The 23,209-nt window shown below is 50.8% G+C and overlaps 7 protein-coding genes across 7 annotated transcripts; 3 read left to right on the top strand and 4 right to left on the bottom strand.

The window, feature by feature from the left end:
- The first annotated feature begins 14 nt into the window (after window positions 1-14).
- On the top strand, window positions 15-758 carry GGI43DRAFT_407585 (40S ribosomal protein uS10). Its single transcript, XM_083206248.1, has 3 exons — window positions 15-160; window positions 257-480; window positions 560-758. Exons 1-3 carry the CDS (start codon window positions 119-121, stop codon window positions 642-644), a joined length of 351 nt encoding a protein of 116 aa, XP_083059960.1. The 5' UTR covers window positions 15-118; the 3' UTR covers window positions 645-758.
- On the bottom strand, window positions 678-3,238 carry GGI43DRAFT_407582 (uncharacterized protein). Its single transcript, XM_083206247.1, has 4 exons — window positions 3,031-3,238; window positions 2,784-2,894; window positions 2,533-2,726; window positions 678-2,452 (listed from the first exon to the last, which is right to left on the bottom strand). The coding sequence occupies exons 1-4, from the start codon at window positions 3,074-3,076 to the stop codon at window positions 1,061-1,063; spliced, it is 1,743 nt and encodes a 580-aa protein (XP_083059959.1). The 5' UTR covers window positions 3,077-3,238; the 3' UTR covers window positions 678-1,060.
- A 177-nt stretch (window positions 3,239-3,415) lies between these two features.
- GGI43DRAFT_76399 (cytochrome P450) lies at window positions 3,416-5,706 on the bottom strand. The gene is made up of 5 exons (XM_083210260.1): window positions 5,537-5,706; window positions 5,263-5,413; window positions 4,737-5,188; window positions 4,442-4,674; window positions 3,416-4,376 (listed from the first exon to the last, which is right to left on the bottom strand). The coding sequence occupies exons 1-5, from the start codon at window positions 5,609-5,611 to the stop codon at window positions 3,692-3,694; spliced, it is 1,596 nt and encodes a 531-aa protein (XP_083059958.1). The 5' UTR covers window positions 5,612-5,706; the 3' UTR covers window positions 3,416-3,691.
- Window positions 5,707-7,202: 1,496 nt separating this feature from the next.
- On the bottom strand, window positions 7,203-11,016 carry GGI43DRAFT_407576 (Frag1/DRAM/Sfk1 family-domain-containing protein). Its single transcript, XM_083206246.1, has 8 exons — window positions 10,737-11,016; window positions 10,472-10,639; window positions 10,071-10,403; window positions 9,883-10,009; window positions 9,736-9,777; window positions 9,590-9,674; window positions 9,493-9,538; window positions 7,203-9,428 (listed from the first exon to the last, which is right to left on the bottom strand). Exons 1-8 carry the CDS (start codon window positions 10,825-10,827, stop codon window positions 7,438-7,440), a joined length of 2,883 nt encoding a protein of 960 aa, XP_083059957.1. The 5' UTR covers window positions 10,828-11,016; the 3' UTR covers window positions 7,203-7,437.
- A 479-nt stretch (window positions 11,017-11,495) lies between these two features.
- Window positions 11,496-12,999, top strand: GGI43DRAFT_407574 (snoRNA-binding rRNA-processing protein UTP6). Its single transcript, XM_083206245.1, has 2 exons — window positions 11,496-11,687; window positions 11,744-12,999. Exons 1-2 carry the CDS (start codon window positions 11,598-11,600, stop codon window positions 12,845-12,847), a joined length of 1,194 nt encoding a protein of 397 aa, XP_083059956.1. The 5' UTR covers window positions 11,496-11,597; the 3' UTR covers window positions 12,848-12,999.
- A 5,453-nt stretch (window positions 13,000-18,452) lies between these two features.
- Window positions 18,453-22,188, top strand: GGI43DRAFT_76176 (uncharacterized protein). The gene has a single exon (XM_083210259.1). The coding sequence runs from the start codon at window positions 18,661-18,663 to the stop codon at window positions 21,967-21,969; it is 3,309 nt and encodes a 1,102-aa protein (XP_083059955.1). The 5' UTR covers window positions 18,453-18,660; the 3' UTR covers window positions 21,970-22,188.
- Window positions 22,189-22,408: 220 nt separating this feature from the next.
- On the bottom strand, window positions 22,409-22,997 carry GGI43DRAFT_384671 (mitochondrial 54S ribosomal protein mL49; the record flags this gene model as incomplete). The annotated part of the gene is made up of 2 exons (XM_083203552.1): window positions 22,409-22,459; window positions 22,542-22,997. 2 exons carry the CDS (start codon window positions 22,995-22,997, stop codon window positions 22,409-22,411), a joined length of 507 nt encoding a protein of 168 aa, XP_083059954.1.
- Between the last annotated feature and the right edge of the window lie 212 nt (window positions 22,998-23,209).

Below are 23,209 nucleotides of genomic sequence, written 5' to 3'. Positions count from 1 at the left end.
TGGTCCTTTTTTTTTTACATCAGCATCAACAACCAACAGCTTCATCACTTTGCCGCAACGCAGGTCGCACCTATTCAACCCATTTTAAACGATCCGTTCGAGTCGTGAAGCCGTCAAAATGTCTTACCAGAAGAACGAGAAGGATGTCCAGGAGCCGGCTGTTAGTCTCTATCCAGATCCATTGCGACGCTGCCTGCCATGATCGCATCTCGAGAAGGTCACCCAGAAGCTAACCTCCATTGTTCAATTGCTACAGAAGAGCCACAAGATCCGCATCACCCTCTCTTCCCGCAAGGTCCAGGTCCTCGAGAAGGTCTGCACTGAGATCATCGACCGTGCTAAGAACAAGGACCTCCGTGCCAAGGGTCCCGTCCGTCTGCCTACCAAGCGTCTGACCGTCACTCCTCGCAAGACCCCTTGCGGTGAGGGTTCCAAGACCTGGGACCGCTTCGAGATGCGCATCCACAAGCGTCTCATTGAGTATGTCTCCTGCTTCCTCTTTCCTGGATCCATTGGTATTGCAAAAGGCTCTTTGTCGCTAACCTATCGTCTCCTGCAGCCTCCACGCCCCCACCGAGGTCGTCAAGCAGATCATTGTCAACATCGACGCTGGTGTCGAGGTTGAGGTCACCATCGCTGCTTAAGCGAACTTCCAATATCGTAAAGACGTTGGAGTGACCGATACCTTGACGTCGAGGGAAATTAAAACCTCTCTCGATTCCGATAGGCTTCTCACAATAAACTGGTTTACGACATAACATTTTTGCTCCCTTATTTACAATAATGGTGAATGTTTCTCTCTCATGTGACATGTATAATCCGTCTCTTCGTAGTACTCATATTCTCAAACTAAAATCGCAAACTAAAATCGCAAACTTAAATCTGTAAAGACTATATAGTCGTGGTAGTGGTGAAGCCGGTTAAACGCCCTGGAATATCTGCCTTATATATAGAACACAAAACCATATCGATAAACGCCATATTGATCTGTTTGATTATATCCCCTTTCATATCCATTTAAGCCCCAGCAGTGTTGGGTATGTCCTTCTATTCAACCTGGTTAAAAATCCCAACGTGTGCATACTCGTGGTGGTGGTAGCTCTGGTATTAGCCCATCCGCAAATGTTCCTGTTTGCGCAAATTTATTCCACTGCATCTTTGTTGCGTCGCTGTATTCTTCCAGAGACAGTTCAGTATCCCTATTATATCCCGGAGGGCCGTTGGGAAACCAGATCCGCGTCCAGGGCCCGTTGAATTCCTGGATACCAGGTTGTCCATCTTTATAAGTCACAGGCTTGCCTTTGAATTGAGTAAGCCGTCCATCCATTGACTTTGAACTGTAGTTTTCAACTGGCGGATGTTGTCTTGAGCTAGTCGGGGGGTAAGGATTATTGCCACCTGCGGCTGCTTGGGGCTGCTGATTTGACCCAAAAGGATTGGGTTGAGAAGGAGCACCATTTGTCTGAGCCTGTCCGAACGGATTTGCACTAGGTTGTTGCTGTCCAAATGAATTTGTATTGTTTTGTCCAAAGCTCGTTCCAGAATTCTGGTTCGTCGGTGCCCCAAATGGAGACTGTTGCTGCTGGGAAGTCGGTTGACCAAACGGATTGGCAGCATTTGATGATGGCCCTTGTGTTGCGGCTCCGAACGGGTTGGCAGCAGGAGCAGATGGTTGTCCAAAAGCAGTTGAAGTTGTCTGTTGGCCAAACCCAGTTGAAGTTGTCGGCTGGCCAAAGGGGTTAGGGGCGTTGTTAGGCTGATTCGTGGTGGTTGATCCAAAGGGACTTGATGTAGTGCCGCCTTGACTAATACTTGAGCCGCCAAAGGGGTTGGCAGCTGGCGCAGCGTTGTTGCCTGCTGAGGCAAAAGCACTCGGGGCTGCACTCGTTGAAGACCCGAATGGGTTCGGCTTCTGGCCAAGTTGCGTGGGTTGGCCAAAGGCACTTCCTTGAGTCTGCTGTGGCTGGCCAAATGGACTGCTCTGAGTAGGCTGAGATGGTTGACCAAATGCTGGGGCACCAAACGGACTAGGCTTGGCCCCAAGCATAGACGGCTGGCCAAAGCCTGATGTTGGCTGGGATGGTTGACTAAAGGCCGAAGTTGCTTGTGTCGGTTGTCCGAATCCTGATGTGGGCTGAGATGGCTGGCCGAATGTACGTTGTGAGGGTTGGCCGAACGGGTTAGACGCCTGTCCCAGAGCAGACGGCTGTCCAAAAGCACTTGTGGTCGTTGTCATTGAAGTGTTTCCCCCAAATGCGTTCGCAGGGTTCGGTCTCTTTCCCACTAGAAATTCCCCAAACGGTGCACCTGTTGTTCCTTCCCTGCATATATCATGTCTATTCGGATGTCGGTTTTCTCCTCCAACGATGAATTGTGCCGCCTCGCTCGGATTTCGCGCCGCGTTGTCCATCTGCTGCTTTGCATTTTGCCATAGTTGTTGCGCTTCGTTCAACTGCGTGCCTTGGGTCAGTATACTCGATTGCACCATGACTATACGATGTAAGTGAACACAGCAGAATTGGAATTACTTACAGCTTGCTGCTCATTCCCCGATGCTTTGCCTATAATGTAATGGAGCCTGAGTTCTTCAAAACTCTGTTCACGAGGGTATCCTCCAAAGAGCTGGTCTGGAGCGTCTCGTCCCGGGGCATAGGCCGAAAGGATCCATTGTGGCACTTCGGTCGTCAAGTCTTTCTCAATGACATCGGGCGAGATGTTGTATTTTGCTGTATATTTTCCTAAGAGTCAGCTATATTCGAATGAATTGGCCTCGTTTACCATACCTAGCGCGGCATCGCTTCCGCTTGTATTGTTTCCTCCCAGAGTTCCGAAGCGGTTGGAGGAGGGCTGGTTGCGGTTACCGCCAGCATTTGCGTGTTCATAGCGGCAGCTATCTAAAGTTGATTACAATTAGCATCAATCCATAAACTGTAAAAACGATCTCTTTTCAGAATTGATAAGTCGGGCAAAAAATGCGTCGTCCCGCCCTCAGTCAAGCTGGATAGAGCCACCGGTTGGAAGTTCACGTACTGCCGAACTTGCAGTAGCCCTGCTGGAAGAATCTGCATAGCGCCATGGTGGGCCGTCGGCGTGGGATAATATTTATATAATATTCGCAGCGGCTATGCCATCGCGAAAGGCCGTCTTTTCAGCGCCAGGTCACGGCGGTGTCGCGAGAAAAGAGGAGGGGAAAAAATAATGCGTTGAAGTAGTTGAAGCCCGGCGAATAGAGATAAATAGAAGCAGGTGCTAAGATAGGCAGCCTTGTGCAGCCTTGGGCGATTTAGCGGCCTTTCAGCGCCTAGAATAAAGGTACTGGCCAATCACAGCGCAATCGTCCACTATGGCGTCCCTTTGCTCCAGGCAGTAAGACAGGCAGTGATATACAGTATACTAATCCTGGAAATTCATGAAATTTTACGTAGCATAAAAGAGTTAGTTCTTATTCATTTTGCATAACATTTATAAATATTGGTTTGATTTAATAAAGATTTTATTGGTTTTTTTTTTTCTGTCTCTTTTGGTTTTTTACTTCTTTGTATGAGCGTTCCCAGCTCCATACTTTGTATATGCAGTTTCGCACTTCTTCCCTCCCCGCAATTTCAGTCTCCTTTGCCAATACATGGCATCTCCAAAAAAGTTGGTCATAACTCATCCAACGTCATAATATAAATTAACCATATGTCAAGATTTAATCCCTCTGGGCACGTCGGAACTCAACAAGAGGTCCGCACTTGCCGCTGGTGAAAATGTCTCTCAACTGGAACTCATTTACACGGTGTCGTCCAAACTCCAGGTCTGGGTGACCCTCAGAGATATCCTTAACACCGACTGCTCGTCGCATATCATACAGGTAGATGGCTCGGCCAAGAGACAGGGTCATTTCAACGTAAGCCATAGCCTTGCCAATGCATCCACGGGGTCCAAGACTCCAGGCGACGAAAGCGCTGTGAGCCCTCTCGACCTCCTCCTTGGTAGTTGGCTTTCCGGTGATGGGGTTCATGTCGCCAGCAACCCAGCGCTCGGGGGCATAAGTGAATGATTGGGGATAGTAGGTCTCGTTATGGTGGATGTTGTAGTGAGCGGTTCCGACGACGGTTCCTTCGGGGAGCACCTCGCCATCAATGGTAGCACCGCCGGCCATGACCTCACGAGGAGGAATACCGCCAACAGAGGGGGACATACGCATGGCCTCGTCGATACAAGCCTTGAGGTAGGTGCAGGATGAAAGAGCAGGGCCCTGGACGATCTCCTCGACATCGTTGAACTTGCCTCGGATTTCCTCAGTAACCTTCTTCATAGCCGCAGGATTGCGGGTAAGGTAGAACAGGGTAGCGGCCATAGCAGTAGAGGTTGTATCAGATCCAGCGATGATGCTATTTTTCATATCAGCATTGGCTTCATAAAAACCCATATGGTATATATCTGGAGAAAAACTTACAGCAAGTTGGATTCAGCCCAGAGTTCAGGAGTAGTAAAGCCTTCGCCAGTTTCGGGATCACGAGCCTTAAGGAGGTACCAGAAGAAGTCGCGACGGTCCGCATCCTCACCAAGCTTGGTTCGCTCCGTCAGTTGGGCCTTGCTGTATGCCATAAAGCGAGCACGTCCGGCGGCCAGAGCAGGGAACATGTACTTGTCGAGTTTGAGGCTGTTGACGATGGGCATAGTGCCGCACTTTTCTCATAATTAACATATGATGTCTTCTAGTTTCACGCAGTGAATTTATGATGACTTACAACAAGGTGTCTGGTGGTAGCGGCCTCAACCAAATCCAGGGCAAAGCGATTATCCGCGCTTTCCAGCATGCGGAATGATTTACCATAGCACAGATCACCAAGAACATCAATGGCGAGGTAGTTGCACCAGTCGTTCATCTGTCGCGGCTGAGTCCAACCCTTGGAGTCGGCTCCGCCATCCTCGACGCCAAGCGCCTCACAGAACAGACGCACATTGTTGAGAATGAATCGCTGCATATCCTTCATGGCACTCTCAGAGAAGGCGTGGGAGAGCACGCGGCGCTTGCGGGCGTGAACGCCCTTGTCACGAGTGTTGTGAGTGTTGTGGACAGGGTGGGCAAAAGAATCGTAGAACTCGGACTTGCGGACGTTGGTCTTGAAGCCGTAAATGTCCTGCAGAGACTGGCTGGTGCTGAATGAGAGGGAGTTGGGACCAAAGCGAATGATTTTGCCTATGCGAAACAGGCATGTTAGATGCGATTCTCCCCCATGCCATTCTATATTCATTGAATAGGATATATCTTACCATATTTCTGGTGGAGGCGGTAGAACTGAAGGTGGCGATCACCCCTCCAAGCGTAGTAGAGCTGGTAGGCATCTGTGACCTTGGCGATAAGAGGGCCCGGGTATTTTGCAAGAGGGTGGAAGAAAATGCGGTAGGTGATAATAGCAAAGACCTTGGTTTTCCCATGTTAGCATCGCCGGACTTTCAAAGTTCCCAGAGCTTCTTATTTCGCAATTCTGCATCGCGTAGAGCTCCACGTCGCACATCTTCACATCTGCTGCATTAAAGAACTTACATAGAAGACACCGCCGCCAAGCAGGATCCCTAGCCATGCAAGTGCATGCTGTAGGCTAAATGATGATTGCAACATCTTTGCAGAGCTCAAACCATCCAAAGAATAGAGAACTCTACCAAGAAAGAAAAAAACAATTGAAAGAAGACAGAGAAGAAAGAAGGGGGAGGGAGGGAAAAGAAACACACTTTATTCAAAGCCTCCCGCAAGCAACAACCCCCATATTCCACAAAAAAAAGCTTCTTGTATCCCTCCGACTAGCCCGCAATCATAAAAAATTAAATATTATAAAACAGCTATACCCCAGTCTCCCAGCATTATCCAAAGCTCGTCGACATTGGATCATCGGCTTTCCACGGCACACACAGCGCATAGGCTTATCGATTGCCTCGTCCAACATGCCCCGGATGCAGCTTTTTGCTGGCAAAGTTGATGACATATGATGGCTCGAATCAGCCCTACTACCGCTTAGCTTCGGCGGGGAAACGCTTTAAGCGTCTGACGCGACCCCCGGGCGTCCGGTGTGCTGTGCGGGGGAGACGTGAACGAAGCTATGTACATACGCAAACAGCAAGCACAAAAGTAAGCGCCAAGACGAGATAAGGGAGCTTTGCGGCGAGTGAGGAGGCCGGCATTACGAGTAATTGTGGAGGGGCAGCTTTGGGGATTTGGAGAGCCATCTCAGATCTGGGATTATTTTTTCTTTTTCTGTTTCTGGACTTGGAGCGAGTAAGTAAGACGACCGAAACCGAGGTTCCACTTACTTCACCATCTGATTCAAAGCCCGGCTTCTCCAACCAACTGCCAACCAAGTCGCCACTTTGAGGTCATGAGTTTTAATTTTTTTTTTGTCTTTGGCTTGATCATCACGTATCTACTGGAATAGGATTTTGAAAGGGTTTAGTCAGACATTAAACCTTGGCTATACATGCTTCCACGTCAGAAACAAGCATGAGCATAACACACCGTCACTTCCGCCTATTGCACGGTAAACCGTATTGTTCTAGCGGAAAAAGAAAAAATAAACATTAGAAATGCTGCCCCTCGCTTCTCCTCTATCGTCTCCTCTGTAATTCCCCGTCTTAGCATTTGCATAATCAGGACAATCACAAGGTTAGTATCCAGACAGGCAATGAAGCGATTGAAGCCGCGCCTTGGAATAAATTCCGCCCCCTTTCCGCTCCTCGATATCCAGTTTCTGCGATTTCTGTACTGCGTATTTGCATAAAGCGGAGCCGAGTCGTGCCGCCGGTATCCAAGATGCGAGGCTCAATATCTCCACTCTCCACTTTATCGGTCCGGGCTTGAGTGGAGCTTTGCGGTGTCGTGGAGTGAGACCTGCGCGGGACAAGCTTACTCGTCGTATAACTGATTTGCTATGAGCATGTCGTAATAGGCTGGCTGAGCCCGCCGTGCACCGCAAGGATATGCCGGAGAGATACAGCGGGGGGGAGGCGAAACGTGCGCCAGGAACCTGATCCAATGTCTCATCGCCCAGCTATTGGCTGTGTCCATCTACTCACCTAAACGAGAAAGTAGCATTGCAGGATTGCTTGCAGGCGAGTTGACCAGTATTATACAACAAATCCTTACGAAGTACGGAATATAGGAGCTGAAAATCGCGTGATCTCACTTCTCTGCCTATCCTCACTGCATAAACGGAGTGGTATTCATGTTTCAAAATTCACAATTATTTCTACAACTACACAGGTTATATGACAAAATTATGTCCCCTGATATCATTAATCAGTTACAGCCATTTTCCGTATCAAAATCCATTTTCCCCTTTCTCCTCCGCTCTTTCCAGCGAGAAGGAGAACACAAAAAGAAAGCCCAAGACAGCCGCCGTACAACCGCCAAATAACTCCGTCCAGACAAGTATAAAATTCCCCGCCGGCACCGAATTAGTTGAAGTAACGTGGTTCGTCAAAGACGTGGTATCGATGATCTCTTACTCCATCTCCTCTGAACATGGCAGGATAGCGCCATCCTTCAGGAACATCCCCTTCCTCTACGCGGTGATCTCGATCCTCAGCAGACTGGGCTGCTAGCTCTTGAATCTCAGCGTCTGACCGTGGAATGACAAATTTCGCAGTTTGAAGCTCTGTGTCGGTAATCGTACTTCGGCTAACGCGTGCATAACCAACTCGCTTGATGTTCTTGAACAAGATATATTCGCACCATCGGTCCCAGTCGGTTGGATCGACATCATGCATGCCCGAGGTTTCGCTGACATAGGTGTTGTAGTTGCCCTCAAGTGGTTCTGTCACTAGGTAACTAAGTAGGAATGCTGGCCGGTCCGTGGAACCCATGAGGTTCGCAAGATACTCAGACTGAAGACGTCGATCTTCGGGATCTTCCTCCTGACCAGAGTGGAAAACGAACACATCAACAAGCTGGCCGTAGACATCCAATGTAGCGTGGATTGCTGGTGCCAGCTCACCAACGGGGCTGGGTAAGAGATGATGCTTGGATTCCACAATGGGGAACTTGGATAAAAGAGCAGCACCCCAAGTGTGCTTGTTGGGGCCGGGACCGTAGTCAACATACATGCCCAAGTCTTCAGCGAGGAACTGAGTCGTGTCTCGGTTGCCCATAATGATACGTTGAAGATCTGATTCCAGGAGACCAATGACATCCACCTCCATCTCCTTGATCAAGTCACGCATGCGGTATTCAGAAGACCACATATCATTGTCCAGGGAAAAGTGGATTGTCCAAATACCTGCCGTGAGGACACGATCTTCAGCATGGTATGGCTTATAATCATTGGTGGGGAACCGTCTAAAGGCTGCACACATAAACAGGACGTTGACGATGATGGCTGACAGTCCAAAATACTTCTTGTGCTGCGAGGGGGATGAGCGGCGAGCAGGTTGGTAGCGCGGTTGTGATGTGTTGAAATCATACACGCCAGCACCAATCAGGAACATTGTGGTAAGCATCACCCAGTCAGTACGCTCTCGAACGAGCGGACCTCCAGGCACGAATGCGTAAGCAACAACCCACACGTGGAACAATACCAGGAAGTTGTAAAACAAGAAGCCCAAACCAAATGTCACCGCTGGGTTCTTCTTGGCGGCATTAGAAATCAGCGGGACAGAGACTGCCATGAGGTATACTGCCAGACCGAGGCCGCCATAGTAGCCGAACCAGTGGCTGAAAAACGTCAGGATCATAGCGCTGATGAATCCCACTGCGTATTGGGGCCAGCTTCCTGCGAGGCCGGGTCTATTGATGCCCAAGAAAATGCCGGCAGACATAGCAGCGACAGTAAACCAGCCGTGCGTAGAGAAGTACGGGCCGCGGATTGGGAAACCCTCCCATACCCAGAGAATCATTGTACTCGTATCGGACAGCAGCGAATGCAGGCCAAAGAACAGGCCGCCGATACCGAGAGCAGCAAGGAGATTGGAGCCTTGTTGCTTTGGCTCCTCCGCGAGAGAACCGGTGAGCGGGCCCTTCCTTGTGAACCTGAGAGCAGCGAGAACACCCAAAACAAGTCCGGTACCGTTCCATCCGCCATTTTCAGCATGCATGACAGGCCAGATGGGGTTATTCGTAGTCCACGCAAACTTCAAGGTAGCTGATAGAATCAAACCAATCATCCATCCAAGCAGCTTGCTCTCGAGCCGAACATTGTGGACTGAGTCTGCGTGCAGAGAGCTAGCCCATCCCAGACATGAGAGTCCGACACCAAGTCCAACAGCACACAGTCGAAGTACTGGGTCAAGAATAAGGTACGCGGCAACTCCAGATAGCGACAAAAAATGAATCAGCCGCAGATTGTTCACGACAAAAGATCGAATGAGCCCAACTCCCAATAGCGATGGCGCGACAGTCACCATAACAAAGGCTTCGAAGCCAGAAATGCCCATATGCCAAAGCGGGAAGTCTAATGCATGTCAGGACAGGGGGGCCAAGGTATAAAAAAAAGGGGGGAGAGATTGGAATCTTACACCACACCACGAGGCCAAGACTAGTAAGCATTGACCAAAAGACAAACTGCCAAGACGTTAGTTCCACTATATAAGAGTGTGGATGAAAGTAACTGACCCCATGGTAAACGCTGGCAGCGGTATCGAGAGCATCCGCAGTAGTAAATCGGATAGAGAAAAAGCCACCTGTAATCTGCTCCTTTCTAGATGGAGTCTCTCGTAAGCAAATGCGGAATTTGTCTCTCAACGCACGGAAAAACTTACTCTTTCTCCAGGACTGCAGAGGGGACCGAGGAGTAGTTTTCACTGCCAAAGAGGAGCTTATTAGAGGTTTTTCTTGTAGAATAGATATATTGAACAAAATTTCGCATAAAAAGAGAAACATTCTATTTGGGGAGCCATTGCACGTACCCCTTGCTCGTCCCTTTAGCATCCTTCACCAAAATCTCAAATGTATTAAAATCGAGGGCTGTAACAGCGTCGAAGGCCACATCGAAGAGAATCAGTGCCCACTCGAAAAAGGCGTAGGTGGTATACGCTGATTTATGATTAGCTCCAGTTCGTCATCCATTCATTCAAGGCTGAGGGGGGCCATATACCTCCAGCTACGCGGTGCACCTTGTGTTGGATGAAAAAATAGATCAATGGCACCAGAGTGCCAAAGAAAAGACCCGCTAGGCGCTTGCGCCAACGGATTGCAGAGGGATTCGGCGGGCTAAGAGCTATGCAGCCAGTAGTCCACGGTAGAGTGCAGACGATGTAGGAAATCATGAGAATATCGTGCCAATCGTGGTCGTCGGTAGATGTAATGTACGTCCAGCCACCACAAGTCAACGTTCGCAACAAGCCCATGGATGCGACGAAACCCGGGAGCTTCGAATTGGGCCTACGAGTTAAAATGTACCACAGGCCAACGAGCGCAAAACGAGGCCCTATGCGGATCAAAAGAATTGAAAAGTCAGCTTCCCCTCAAGTCATGGCGCTACAAGGTCGCTTCTACCTGATGTGATGGCGATGAAAATCATAAAGAATGAGCGCTCCGGATATCGATCGCCGATCGTCGCAGAGACAGACGGGAACCACTCATCGGGGTATCCATAGAATTCATTTTGTACGATCTTATGGTAATGCAACGAAACACCGACTATTAATGCGCTGATGAATGCAGCTGCGCGAGTTTTTCGAATGAAAAATCAGCTTCTGACTGCGCAAATCTGGGCTTTCCAGCCCGTCCACAGCTTCAATTCCGCGGCGATCGGACTTACTATAAGCTACAGCTGTATGCGCCCAGCTAACCCACTGTCCGTTAAAGCTGAGGACAATGCCGCCGTCTTTGTCCTTGTATCTCGACGCCATCGCGACAAAAGAATGAAAGATACGTCGCGATCAAGAGAGCGTCCGGAGCATCCGGGAATAAAGATTGGTGGAGTTGGATGAGGGGAATTAAAAATCATAAGAGATTGGATTTATAGTCGCCCGTGCCGAGGGCCTGTCGCGATCGTGTCAACAGGCGACTTACCCCCCTGTGCCCTGCTCTGTGTGGGGATGACAAGGATTGGATAGTGAGAACACGTCTCGGCGCGAGCTTTTTGTGGTTGAATCGAAAATTAACTCTCACCTAACGTTTAATAATGTACAGCCCACTAGTCCGTTTTCAGCAATGAGCATCCGTATCGCGATAAACGGCCTTACACGTGCAAGTCAGCACTGCCGACGCCGCTGGTTAACACGATTCGGCCAAATCTTGTTTTCTTCTGTCTTCAGGAGCTGCTCGAGAGTTAATCAGAAGTTAATCAGGAGGTAATCGAGAGCTTTAATTCCTGCAATACGATATACGAGCATACGCAGCCGCGGCGTTGCTTTAGACTGGTGTAGGACGATTGCAGCTGAGTGAGATGCATAAACGAAAGCAGACTAGTCACCGTACAACTCGGTGGATCCTAGCCACTATGATGACAGAAAAAGAGCAGGCCCCGCCAAATTGCGCTAAACTTTTTGTTTCAAGCACGACTCCACTAAAATTTTTGGCAGCCTCGTGAAAAACTTCGGCGAACATCCGTCGCAGTCTTCGTTTGGACACAGGCAACAACAGCTTCAATTTCTCTAAGGGGGAGGCTATCTTCAACATGGCTGGAGTCGCGGATAAGGCGAGGTTCTTCCTCGAGCGTTCAGTGCCCCAGCTGCGAGAGTGGGAGGAAAAGTCCATCTTTTCCAAGGTGAGAGAGCAGCAGCAAGTCTCCATCAGCAAGGTTAGCTAACACCAGCGATCAAGGACGAAATCCGATCAATTGTCCAAAAGCGAAACGATTTCGAACACAGAGTGCTTTCTCCTGGGAGCACCCCCTTAGAATGGTCGTCCTATGCCCAATGGGAGCAATCTGTCGAGTCTCTCCGCTCCAAGCGCTGCCAGCGTCTGAAACTACGCAATCTCAACTCTGCACACGCCGGCCAAGCTCGTGTGTTGTCAATCTACGACAGGGGCGTTGGGAGACATCCTGCGAGCAGCGCGCTATGGCGTGAATATCTTACGTATATGGCCAAGGTCAAGGCGGCAAAACGCTGGCGCAAGACCATGACCAGGGCTCTTCGGATGCTACCCAAGGATCCTGAGATGTGGGTGATGGCGGCGAATCGATTCGCAATCAACGGCGATATGGCGGCTGCAAGAAGCTGCTTCATGAGAGGCTGCCGATTCTGCTCTTCGGACTGTACCCTGTGGCTCGAGTATGCAAGGTGCGAGATGAAGTGGCTGGACAAGATTGAGAGAAAGAAGGCGAAGGGCGAGAAGGTGCCAGCCCCACGCCCGGAAAATGACGACGACGAGCTTCTCCTGCTCGGAAGTGATGAAGAGGATGAAGATAATGACTTGTCTCTTCCGGAGCCATCGAAGACACAGGCAAAGGTCATTGACGAAAAGGCCACGCAAGAGCTGCAGTCAAACCCCGCTATGAACGGTGCTATCCCTATGGCCATTTTCGATATATCACGGAAGCAACCATTCTTCAAGCCCGAGGTCGGAGAGCAGTTCTATATGATGTTTGTTTCATTTGGTAAGCTCTCGGTTCAATCGCGGGTATCTCAGCACGTCCTGGATGCTCTTGACGAGCACTACCCCAACGATCCTTCTACCTGCAACCTCCATATCAGACAGCCACTTTTGGGAGTCTCGCCATACACGGCAGAGTTCCCCCGAAGCTTAGGAACGGTTTTGCTGCGACTAGGATCATACCTAGAAACCACTACGAATAGAGCGGCATTGGAGAAGAAGACGATTGCTTGGATAGATGAGTATCTGCAGATGGAGGACTTGGACCAAGCTCTCAGGACGGTACTGGAGCACACCAAAGAGAAACTGGGTGCGGGCGCAACGGCTTAGACTTGTATATATTAATGCTACCCTACACGAAGCACAGCGCTTTGCGTAATTTGTCCTTTGGTCAATACTGGTCATTTGAAAGATTTTATAGCATCTGCTCTTTTTTAATTAACTTTTTCAACGGCCAATTTGATATTTTTGGGCTTGGTTAATGTTTTGCATTATTGTATGATTTGATGATCACATTGTGCATGTTTTGTGTAGCTGGATGCAGCAATCTATTAGCCTATTCCAAACAAGCGCCAAGCGCACCACCACCCCTGTCTAGATATTTAAAAGTAGCCCTGGAGAATACATTACCAGAAGGTAATACAGCACCAACAATACATAGGAAATGCACGCGCTCATATTGCTCACTCTAATCAGAGGAATCATTCTCTTTAGCTCAGGTGAGACATCGTATTCCTACGCCATTTGGGGCTCGCGGTATGACACTTGCTGCACACCCAAGGCAATAGGTGCTAAGCTGTCAGGCAGTATAGCGTCTTCATGGTGTGCGGCTAATCCTTGACAAGCATTAGTTCCCGTTACACACCACACTCCGGCTTCCGCCAGAGCTTAAAGAAAAGATATAGGCTGGGCTGGATATTATGGCCGGGAGAATGGCTGCTTCCGAAGACCATTTTATTAGTGTCCAGGCAGCGAATGGAGAGGCGAATCAGCATGCGGGTACTGTGACTGATACGCAGCGTACATACGCGAGCGATGCAGCGATTTTATTGGGCCTCTGAGCACCACAAGTATGCAGCTCACGGATGAGATGACCCAATGCTCAATGAACGGGCCACGCTGCCCTGTAGAGGCACATACAGATTTTGTCGGAAACCCGCAATTTATACGCAGCACTATTTTATAAACCTTCCTAACGCAGTCACCGTTCGAACTCTGGCTTACATCTGTTTGCCTAGGAGCAACGGCAATGTGTTGAGAGGAATAAATGAGTAGCACTAGCAGATCATATACTGCATATTCGGCTGTAGATCTTCAGGGTGGTCAAACTGCGACAAGCAATGCGTTTAGCAAGGCGTAAGGACATGTCTGAAGAATCTGCAGATGTGGGAGGTCATTTTGGTGGCATGCGGGGGGCTTATACGATTGGATACTTATCCCTGGCCGTCACTTTTGATGATGAGCGAATTGTTGGGCTCGCAGACGTTCGTCTAGCACAGGATTTGTCGGCTCGTCGATGACAGACAGCTTGTGTGATCCTTTGGATTGGATGATAATTCACGTCTCCGCAGACAGTGAAGGGATCTGTTGCTCTCGCCGAGGCCCACGATTCCACTTCACATGGTGCCGTATTGCGGATCTTGCCTTGCCTTATCTTTTCTATTCTCCCGGCCCCTCGCAACCTGGCGAGGGAATCGTCGTGAATCAGTATGAATGATTCATTGGCAGCATAGAGCGAGAAGAAAAAAAAAGTGTGGACATGATGGAGTGCGGCACAAAGCCAAGCGTGACGGTGGTAATCTCGGCTGATGGCAGCAGTAGCTGTAGCAAACAGTTTCGGAACATCAAAGCCCTCTTGCTAGCGCCGGGGTCTTGTCTCTAGCCTCCAGCTATACTTTCCGCGTCCCCGGGAGAAACAGGCTGAGAAGTGCTTACATTTGGATGAAAGAGAAAAGCAGGCAGCCAGAGGACAAATTTTCGCGGTCTGGGGCCTTTGTGAGTCAGGTATATGACAGAATCAGCCTGCTGTTTCATAGCGTTCTGTGAGATGCCGCCAATGCATGCAGCGTCTTGTTGAGTCCATGCTCTGTGCCGTTTCCGGCAGCGCCAACCGCGGCCCCCAAAAGGCTGAATCTCGTCAAATAGAAATGAGTATCTCGGGGAAAATGGCTTAGCGACGGCGTAAAGACACATGTAGCTAATTCACCTAGTTCTTGGTCCTTTTCCCTTTTCTTTTCATTCTTATTAATGTGTTATTAATGTGGGTGGCAATAGGAGGGAATGGCGGGAGAGCCTGGCTCGGCGGCCAGCCCAGGCCACGCATGATGGCACACAACTAGCCCAATCAGCCCAAAAGGCCGCAGCGAGAAAAGGAGGGGGAATTAGGGTCGGACAGAGTGACTTGGAATCCAGAAGTGAAAATAAATGAAGAGCTGCTAATTCGCCATCGAGGCGGTGATAAGCGCGAGGGCGTCTTTCTCTTCTGTGACGCAGGTGGTGATGGACTAGGCGGGAGCCATCAAGCTGTGATCAGCAGACGGTGCTTCCACAGACGCACACTAATTAAAGCAGCGGGCTCGCGAGACCAGCCGGAGCACGTTTTGCTTTGGTGTTATCGTCAAGCAGAGCTCCACTTCTCATTTTTTGGTTTCGCTTCTGCTTTTTGCCTTTTTTTCTTTCATACTTTGTTTCATAGTTTCATTCTTTGATTCCTCGATTCTCCCTTCGCTGCTGTATTTCTTTTAGGCAGAGGAGATAGATGGCGATGGTGCTTCAAGCGAGGCCGGCGGTTGGTGGTAGTCGGTTGGGCGGTACATACATTCGGTACGTGATACGTGCTGCGCTGTGGGGGGGGAATGACCTCCGATGCAATTCACGGGTTCCAGGGGACTAGAATGAGCGAATATAGCGAGGTAACTGGCTTTCCCCCCTTTGGGCTGCAGAGACCTCCAGTCGACGAGCTGCGCAGTGGGAGAACAAGATTTCCGTGACTTTTCTCTTCTGTTCTTCCTTCCAAGCCTCCCCCTGGTGCAACGACTGATGGCGGCCGGAAGCGAGGGTGCTGATGGTATGGTATCAGTGGCGGCGTTTTAATCGTGTGCCAGCTTTATGCGTGTGCTGCCCAGCGCTGTAGGCACCGTTAGTAGGCGTAGTAGGTCGCAATAGGTACCTGTAGACCTGGAGCTAAGGGCCATGGCAGGGCCAGGTTCTAGGCGGTAGGTACCAAACGGTAGGCAGGCTATTAGGCCTCTGCCTCTCTCACCCATAACTACCCCCCCTTCCCCAGTTTCTCGCCGGGTTTCTTCCCATTTTCAATCTTTTTTGCGTCCTTCTCCCCTCATTCCAGCCCTTTTGCTCGTCCTCGATGCCATTTTCTTTGTGCGTTGCCGAGCGTGGCTCGTCTTTGCTTCACGGGCTCACTTACATGGCTTGGATCTGATTACCTCACCCAGCCTGTGTGGAGGACCCCCACGACTGGTGTCAATCGGAAAAGAGAAAAGCGACCAGCGAAGACATGCGGCGCAGACACCGCGGCTCGCATTCAACAATGGAGGAAAAGGGATAAACGGCCTCGTCAACGCCTGGATTCGCCCTCAGGAGAAACACAATGAGCAGCAGAAAATCGTCGCGATGCGGGAACCGGTCATGTCGGAGGGGCCCTTGAGAGACTCGACTATGGCCCAGCGGCGCAGTTCTGGCCGCCATCAGAGCGTGCGCTGTGACAGGGGTGGCTGACCCTGTGGAGACTGGACAGCGGCATCAAACGGTGTCACAAGGCGACACGACGACCCCAGGATTCATTCCATCCCAGTCGCGGCTTTGGAGCAGGCCTGCGCCATGTCCACTTGCTCATGCGCAAAGAGCTTGGATTTGCTCAGCTTTGATCCCGCTGAGAAGCCTTAGCGGCTGCAAGAAGCAAATTGAATGAACCACGGCTCGAGGTGGGAAGCGAGGGTCTCAGCCAAACAAAATGCTTTGGACCGCCAAAGCCTGGTTCGTGGCTTGAGGTGGGGCCGCTCTGGGCACCTATTCTGGTCAGCGTGCGGTCGATTCCTGATCGGAGCAGGGCCACAGAAGCCTGCGGGAAGTAACACCGAAAGCAAGCTGAGTCGTGGGACTTGATGGCGTCCAAGATGCAGCACGATCCATTGGCTCAGCGCGCTGATGGACAGAGAGCTTGGCCGAGAATAAGTGTTTTGGACTGCCAGGTACGGGCTCTGCGCTGCGCTCGACAAACCCTATTTAAATTGACTCCAGACGCCGCGCCTCCTTTCTCACCCTCCGTGTGGCGTGTATATGGGACATCAGCCAGGGCTATATTAGCACACACATATGCAGAGGTACCACTCCATTCTGGGCATTCTGGGCATTCTGGGCTGCAGATTTGGAACACGTTATCGGATTATCAGCAAGGAGAAATCGACTTTTGTGGCCTTGCCATATTCGATACTTGTTTATCGCAAATCGAGCATGTTAGAGAATATCTTCATGTACCTATTTCGCGGGAGCCAAAGTTGGTATCAGAAAAGGTCCATCTGAAGGTAAACATTGCTCGGTAGGATTTGACTGATGGTTTCAGCTCTCTCAGATGGGGGATCTCACTGCCTCCTCGCAACTTGAAGTTCGAGCAACTAGAATGCACAGATGCCCGGTTTACTAAAGTGTAAAGTCGGGCAAGGAGGAAAAAAAGTACAAAAACAGCCCGAAGGAGAGGTGCAATCCAACTTGTGTGGCTTCACAAGGCCTGGATGTGGCTATTGGCGCATCAATTTAGCAAAACGTGTTTGCTTAAATTGACGTCGTGGCGATGATATTTCCTCAGGAATTATATCCTGCATCAACGAGGAAGGAAGAGCACTACACGCTGCCTCATTGATATAATGAGCCGTCTAGTGGTGTTTGCGATGTCATTTTTGGCTAGATCAAGTCTGGATTTCCTTTCGGAGATACTCACCTAGTCGGAGTTGGCTTGTCTTGTTCAGAACATAAGGAGCTGATAGCGACTTTGGTTATGCTGTTAGGGATTATGCTACTGACTATGCGACCGCCACTAACGCCCAGAGCGAGTATCACTATTGCGACACTAACGCGACGCGTTCATTGGCTAGTAATCCACTCAGTGTGCTAGCGTCAGTCAGCGCTAGTCTGGAAACAGCTAGCCGCCTTGAAGGGAGCATTTCACTCCGGCCTGAAACTAATCTGCCAATCCAGCGAGGACTCGCAGTCATCCACCTCAACGCGCCTTAGGTAAGACCTGGCTCTCCATTCACTTCACGTCGCCTGCACCTCCTTGCTTTTTGCTGGCCCCCAGGCGACATACCGAATCTGTCTCTATCGCATCGCGACGGCTAGCGAAATCCTCTGCCCTGAGCCTTCGAGCCTTAGGGTGCTGCGTGGGTGCCGCTGAGGTGGCTTCTTGTTACTGCATCAGCGCCGATCCGCCCTCTGGAACGAAAATTTCTCTCTTCCAGCACGCGCTCTTACTGCCCCTGCGCTACAGTCGCCGATAATTTTATAGGAGGATAGGTGTACCGGTACCTTTGCGCGCACATCTTGCGGCGGCCGTCTCTGCCTAACGCAAGTATCCGTACAACGGCGTCTCTATTTTCGCCCTAAATCTCCTGCACCAAGTAGTACCCTTTGCACCGCCCTCGGACCCGTCGCGGGTATCAAAAGGTACGTCCGTTCGCTAGCACTTGCCGCCGCCCGCCGAGGTACCTTGATTAGAGGGTTCTCGCTCCCCCCCCCCCCTCCTGGTGCCCGGGACTCTGCTGGCTTCAGCGCCTCAGCACGCAGGTGGCCCAACAGCCTGCCCGGCCAGGCTGACCTCGCAGCACCTTGCCTGCTATTGCTAGTGCTACCTTGCCAGCGTCCGCCCGAGAAGCCCCCCAGCCAGCGCCCTTTGTCTGGCTGGCCCGTCCTCCGTCTGCCATTTCCCACCCGACACCACACGCACACACACATCCACATACATTCTCTCCGCCAACCCGCGACGCGACTCAACGTTGTCGTCCATCAAACCACCCACTGTGCCGTGTCACGGCCCTGTCTCCGTCCATCCCTGCGCCCATCAATGGGCTCTTGGCCACCGTGCCTGCTGATTTCGCTGACGTCGCCGCGCACAGCTTGTCGGGCTCATCGCCATGAGCACCTGGATGAACGACGCAGTCCCGAACCACAATGGCAACGGCTTTCCGCACATGAATGACCCCAGCGCCGCCAGTGCCATGATGGATCCTTCCGCCTTTATGGCCAACCCAGGCCAGTTCAACCCTGGCGCCCAGTTTCCCAATCAACAGCAGATGGCTGCCATGCAGAACGGCCCGATGCGCCACGCCTCGCCCGCGGGCTACCAGGCAAACCAGGTCTACCAGACCAATTCTGTCATTCCATCAAAACGGCCGCGGCCCCGTGAGGATTCCATCTCCGGCTCTCCCAGACAGAATCCGGGCATGCTCCCAACGTCGCGCTCCGAAACGCCGCAGCAGCAGAGCTTCCCCGGCTTCCAGCCTGGCGCTATGCCTCCGCAGAACACCGGCCAGTTCTCGCATCTCCAGACCAACGGCTCTGCCAACGCAAGCCCGTCACCCATCATGGGGAACCAAATGCGCCCGGGTAGTGTCCCTCAAAGGGTGGCAACGGCCTCGCCTCATCCATTTTCCCCAGGCGCTCAGCAGTTTGGTTCTCAGACATCGCCTATTGCTTCGGAGCACAGCACTCCCCAGCCGAACCCTTACATGCAAAACATATCTCAAGGCTACAATCCGGCTTTTGCGCAGTCACCATCAAATTCGCGTCCGTCACCAAATCCAAACGCAATGGCTGGGAATCCTATGATTGCCCAGCAAATGAATCAGATGGGGCAGCCCATGGGCCAGATGCCAGGTAATGTATATGCTCAGATGCAGCAGCAACAGCAGCAGCAGATTCAACAACAACAACAGCATCAACAACAGCAGCAGCAACAGCAGCAGCAGCAGCCCTCAGCTCAATCGCAGCAGCAGCGGCTCCAGGCCATGCCAGATGGCAAAATGGCTGCGTACCAGATGCGACTCCAACAGCAGCTTCAAGGCGGTATGCAAATGCAAGCTCAGATGCAGGCCCAAGGTATGGGGCGTGGAATGATAGGGAAGCAGCCGATGCCCGGTGTGCCGAATGGCCAAGTTCCTCAAGGACAAATGCGACCCCAACACCGACCTACGGGTAATATCAATGGGGAACAATTCATGAAGAACCTAACAGGACTTATGCATGCAAAGGGTCTCCCATTAGATCCGAATCCTGTGATCGGAGACAGGCCCATTAGCCTGGTGATCCTGTTCCAGGCCGTGCAGGCGAAAGGCGGTTCGAAGACGCTGACCGCTGCGAATGGCTGGGCTTCCCTGGCCCAAATCTTGGGACTTCAAGCGCAAAATCCCAACGTTGTTATGGCACTGAGGCAGATTTATGAACGAAATTTACTCAAGTTTGAGGAGGTCTGGGTAGCTCAGCAGAAACAGAGAATGATGCAGCAGCAAGCAAACCTTGCGAACCAGGGCGCGCCGCAGAAACAAGTACCACAGGGACAGCAGATGAACCAAGCTCAAATGCTGCAAGCGCATCAGCAGCAGCAACAACAACAGCAGCAGCTTCTTCAGCAGCAACAGCAACAGCAACAGCAACAGCAACAGCAACAGCAACAGCAACAGCAACAGCAACAGCAACAGCAACAGCAACAGCATCAACAACCACAACCACCACCCCAACCTCATGCGCAACAGCACACCCCTGTGAAACCTGGCCAGCCTGTTGTCAACGGCTTTTCTACTCCGCAAACTCCACAGCAACTTCAGCAGCAAAATGCAATGGCCGGCCACAACAGAAATAGCTTATCTCGCAGTATCGATGCAACTGGGCCGAACGATTTTTCAATACCGTCGCCGGCTCACTCAAGAACTGGGAGCATGCCCTTGGGCCCGGGCGAAGCTAGGCCGATGGGTATGATGGGTGCTGAGCAGCAGATGCCACGACCCCCAAAATCCGAGGACTATAACCCGTGCGCGCGCGAGCTTTCTACCTATGGCGGTGTCGACCTCCACGCGGCTAATCTGTTAGGCGGGGAACTAGAGCGGTGGAAGCCCACCGTTCCGCCAGTTAATGACCTCGGCAACATCGATATATCTGCATTAACACGCAGCTTGCAAAGTGGAATACATGGGGAGGTTCGCCTTGCTTTGGATACGCTTGCGACTGTGTCCCACTCGGTGAACCAAGCACATTTCCTGCAGCTTCGATATTGTGATGATTTGGTTGATGCACTTGTCGACTGTGCGGAAGAGCAGCTCGAGCTGTTGACTGAGCACACAGCGGAGGTATCCGATGAGATCCAGCTTACCTCGTACGAAGAAGTTGTCAGGGCGTGCCGCATTGAGCGATTCGCAATTCGCGATGTGCCTGCTTTCGGGACCGAGGAATACGAGCTTGACAGAGCTGTTGATCGACTGGTGTGCATTTCGACTATCTTGCGCAATGTCTCATTCCCAGGCGAGCAGAATGACAACCACAATATGCTTGCTGACGAATCTGTCATCAAGTTCCTCTGCACCGCTATCAGGTATCTCGGTACCAGGACCATGCTGCTCCGCACTCATAATAACACCCTTGACTTTATGAAGGATGTGGTTATTCTCCTCTCTAATATTTCTAGCTCGATCGAAATACCTGGTCGGGAGCAAGCGTTTTGTCTTTTGCAATTTTTGCTGTCATTCGCTCCGATTCCCAGCCCAGTAGTGACTGGTGAAACGCTTTTCTTTAGCAACTACGACCCGAGCGTTCATACATATCTTCCTCACGCTGTTGATGCCTTGGCAAAATTGCTTGCCCGTGACGAACCCAACAGAAGCCACTACAAAAACCTCTTTGCCATTGATGCTACAAACAACCCCCCATACGAACTCCTTACTCGCACATTCGCGCTGGCAATTTCACCGATACCGGACAAGGTTAAGGAACGTGATCGACCAACAAGCTTCCCCTCGCTTGTGGAAGTCCGGAAGCCATATCTCATGCAAGGACTACTATCAGCGGAGATCCTTGCATCTCTGGCACCTGGGGCAGAGTCAAACGTTGTGAGGAGCTGGCTGGCTGCGGGCAATGGGCTTGCAAACAATCTCTTCCGTATCGGCCAGGAGCTGAGCCGTATGTACGAACAACCGCAGGCTTTCGGCCGAGGAGCGGGACGGGCTCAACCCAGGAAAGATCCTGAGCTCGTCTACATCTCTGCTCTTGCAGTTGCTTTGTTGAGGCGATTAGTAGAAAAGTCGAGAGATCCAAACAACCCTGCTGTTTCGGCTGCGGGGGCCTTTTTACCGACTACGCAGACACTGTTGGAAGCCTTATCCATGCAGAGTCCTGAGTGGTCAAAAGAGGGTCTATTACAACATCTGTCGACCATTACAAGTCTGGCAGGTTAAGATCTTGGTTTTAGATGTTTTATCTGTTACAAAAGGTCTTTTCAAAATGAGCATGTGTCGTGGGATAGGCATCCCTTTGTTTAGCAAAAAAAAAAGGAGGGGGAGGAAGGGGAGACAATGATCAACGTGTAAATGTTATGTCTGGGGTTGATAATGTTTGTTTTAGCCGTCCGTCATAATTGCGATGGTGCATGGGTGTTAAATATCAGCGGGCTTGGAAAGGTGGAATTCTCGCGCACTTACCGCGGCGTCTGTGTACATAGGAGTAGGGATGTTACATATTACACTGATACCTCTTTTGGTGGTCTGGATTATTCATTTATTGAATTGTTGTACATATATATGTTGAATCATAAAATGTGGCAGTTACAAAAGTGAGCTTTGCCAATGCTCACTCCAACCTCTACTCGACGCCATTTCCCCTTTCCTCCACGCCGGTCTAGAAACCACGGTCCAGTAGCCATCCTCGGGCCCTGTCGAAATGATCTCCCTAGAAGAGAAGCACGAACTGTTAGTAAATGACCTTTCTGGCTTTCAACTACTAGCGAGTACGGGCTTTGAGGTTTTTTTACCTTTAATTCTATATGTTGCGTAGTTGGGTTGATCCGTACATCCTCTCTAGCAATGCCGAGACTGCCAACTAGATCTTCTAATAGCCGTCTTCGATCCCCATCGATCTTTTTAATCAAGACCACCTGACGAGTGCCACCAGACATCCATCTTCGGTATACGGGCAGCTGGACGGAAGGGGTGCGGCGCACTATATATCCCAGACTAACAAGTTCTTCGGGAGTCTTGGTCGGGGGAGGTACAGGCGCGCGACTTAATTGCCGTAGGTGTGGAGCAATCTTGAGCTTCTGGTTGGGATTTTGTCGAGCAGAAATAGGTGAGGGCTTGGTTGAGATGGATGCCGCTTGGTTGGCGGACAAGAAGGAATGCCTTGATGCTGAACTGATCTGAGTCTGTGCTGCAGGTCGGTAGAGGCCCAAACTCCTCAGAGGGAGCGCTCTAGGAATAAGACAACTCATGGTGGAATGTGGCGATGCAAAAGCTGTAAAGATATTTGCGATGATTGGAGTCTGCGATAGGCGAAAATCGATCGTCTGGTGGGGATTGATCCCTGCGATTGGTTCGAATTTGATCGTCTGGAAATGAAATAAAAGAGAAGAAGAAAAAAATATCTCAAATAAAGCCTATTGAGAACCAAAGCTACTGTCTCAATGGCGCATGGAGCTCCTAA

The sequence above is a fragment of the Trichoderma evansii genome (genome assembly GCF_050947405.1).
Source record: "Trichoderma evansii strain SZMC 28006 chromosome Unknown GGI43scaffold_12, whole genome shotgun sequence".
NCBI lineage: Eukaryota > Fungi > Ascomycota > Sordariomycetes > Hypocreales > Hypocreaceae > Trichoderma > Trichoderma evansii.
Note: the sequence above shows the minus strand (reverse complement) of the source record. Positions and strands in the feature narration are given on the sequence as shown.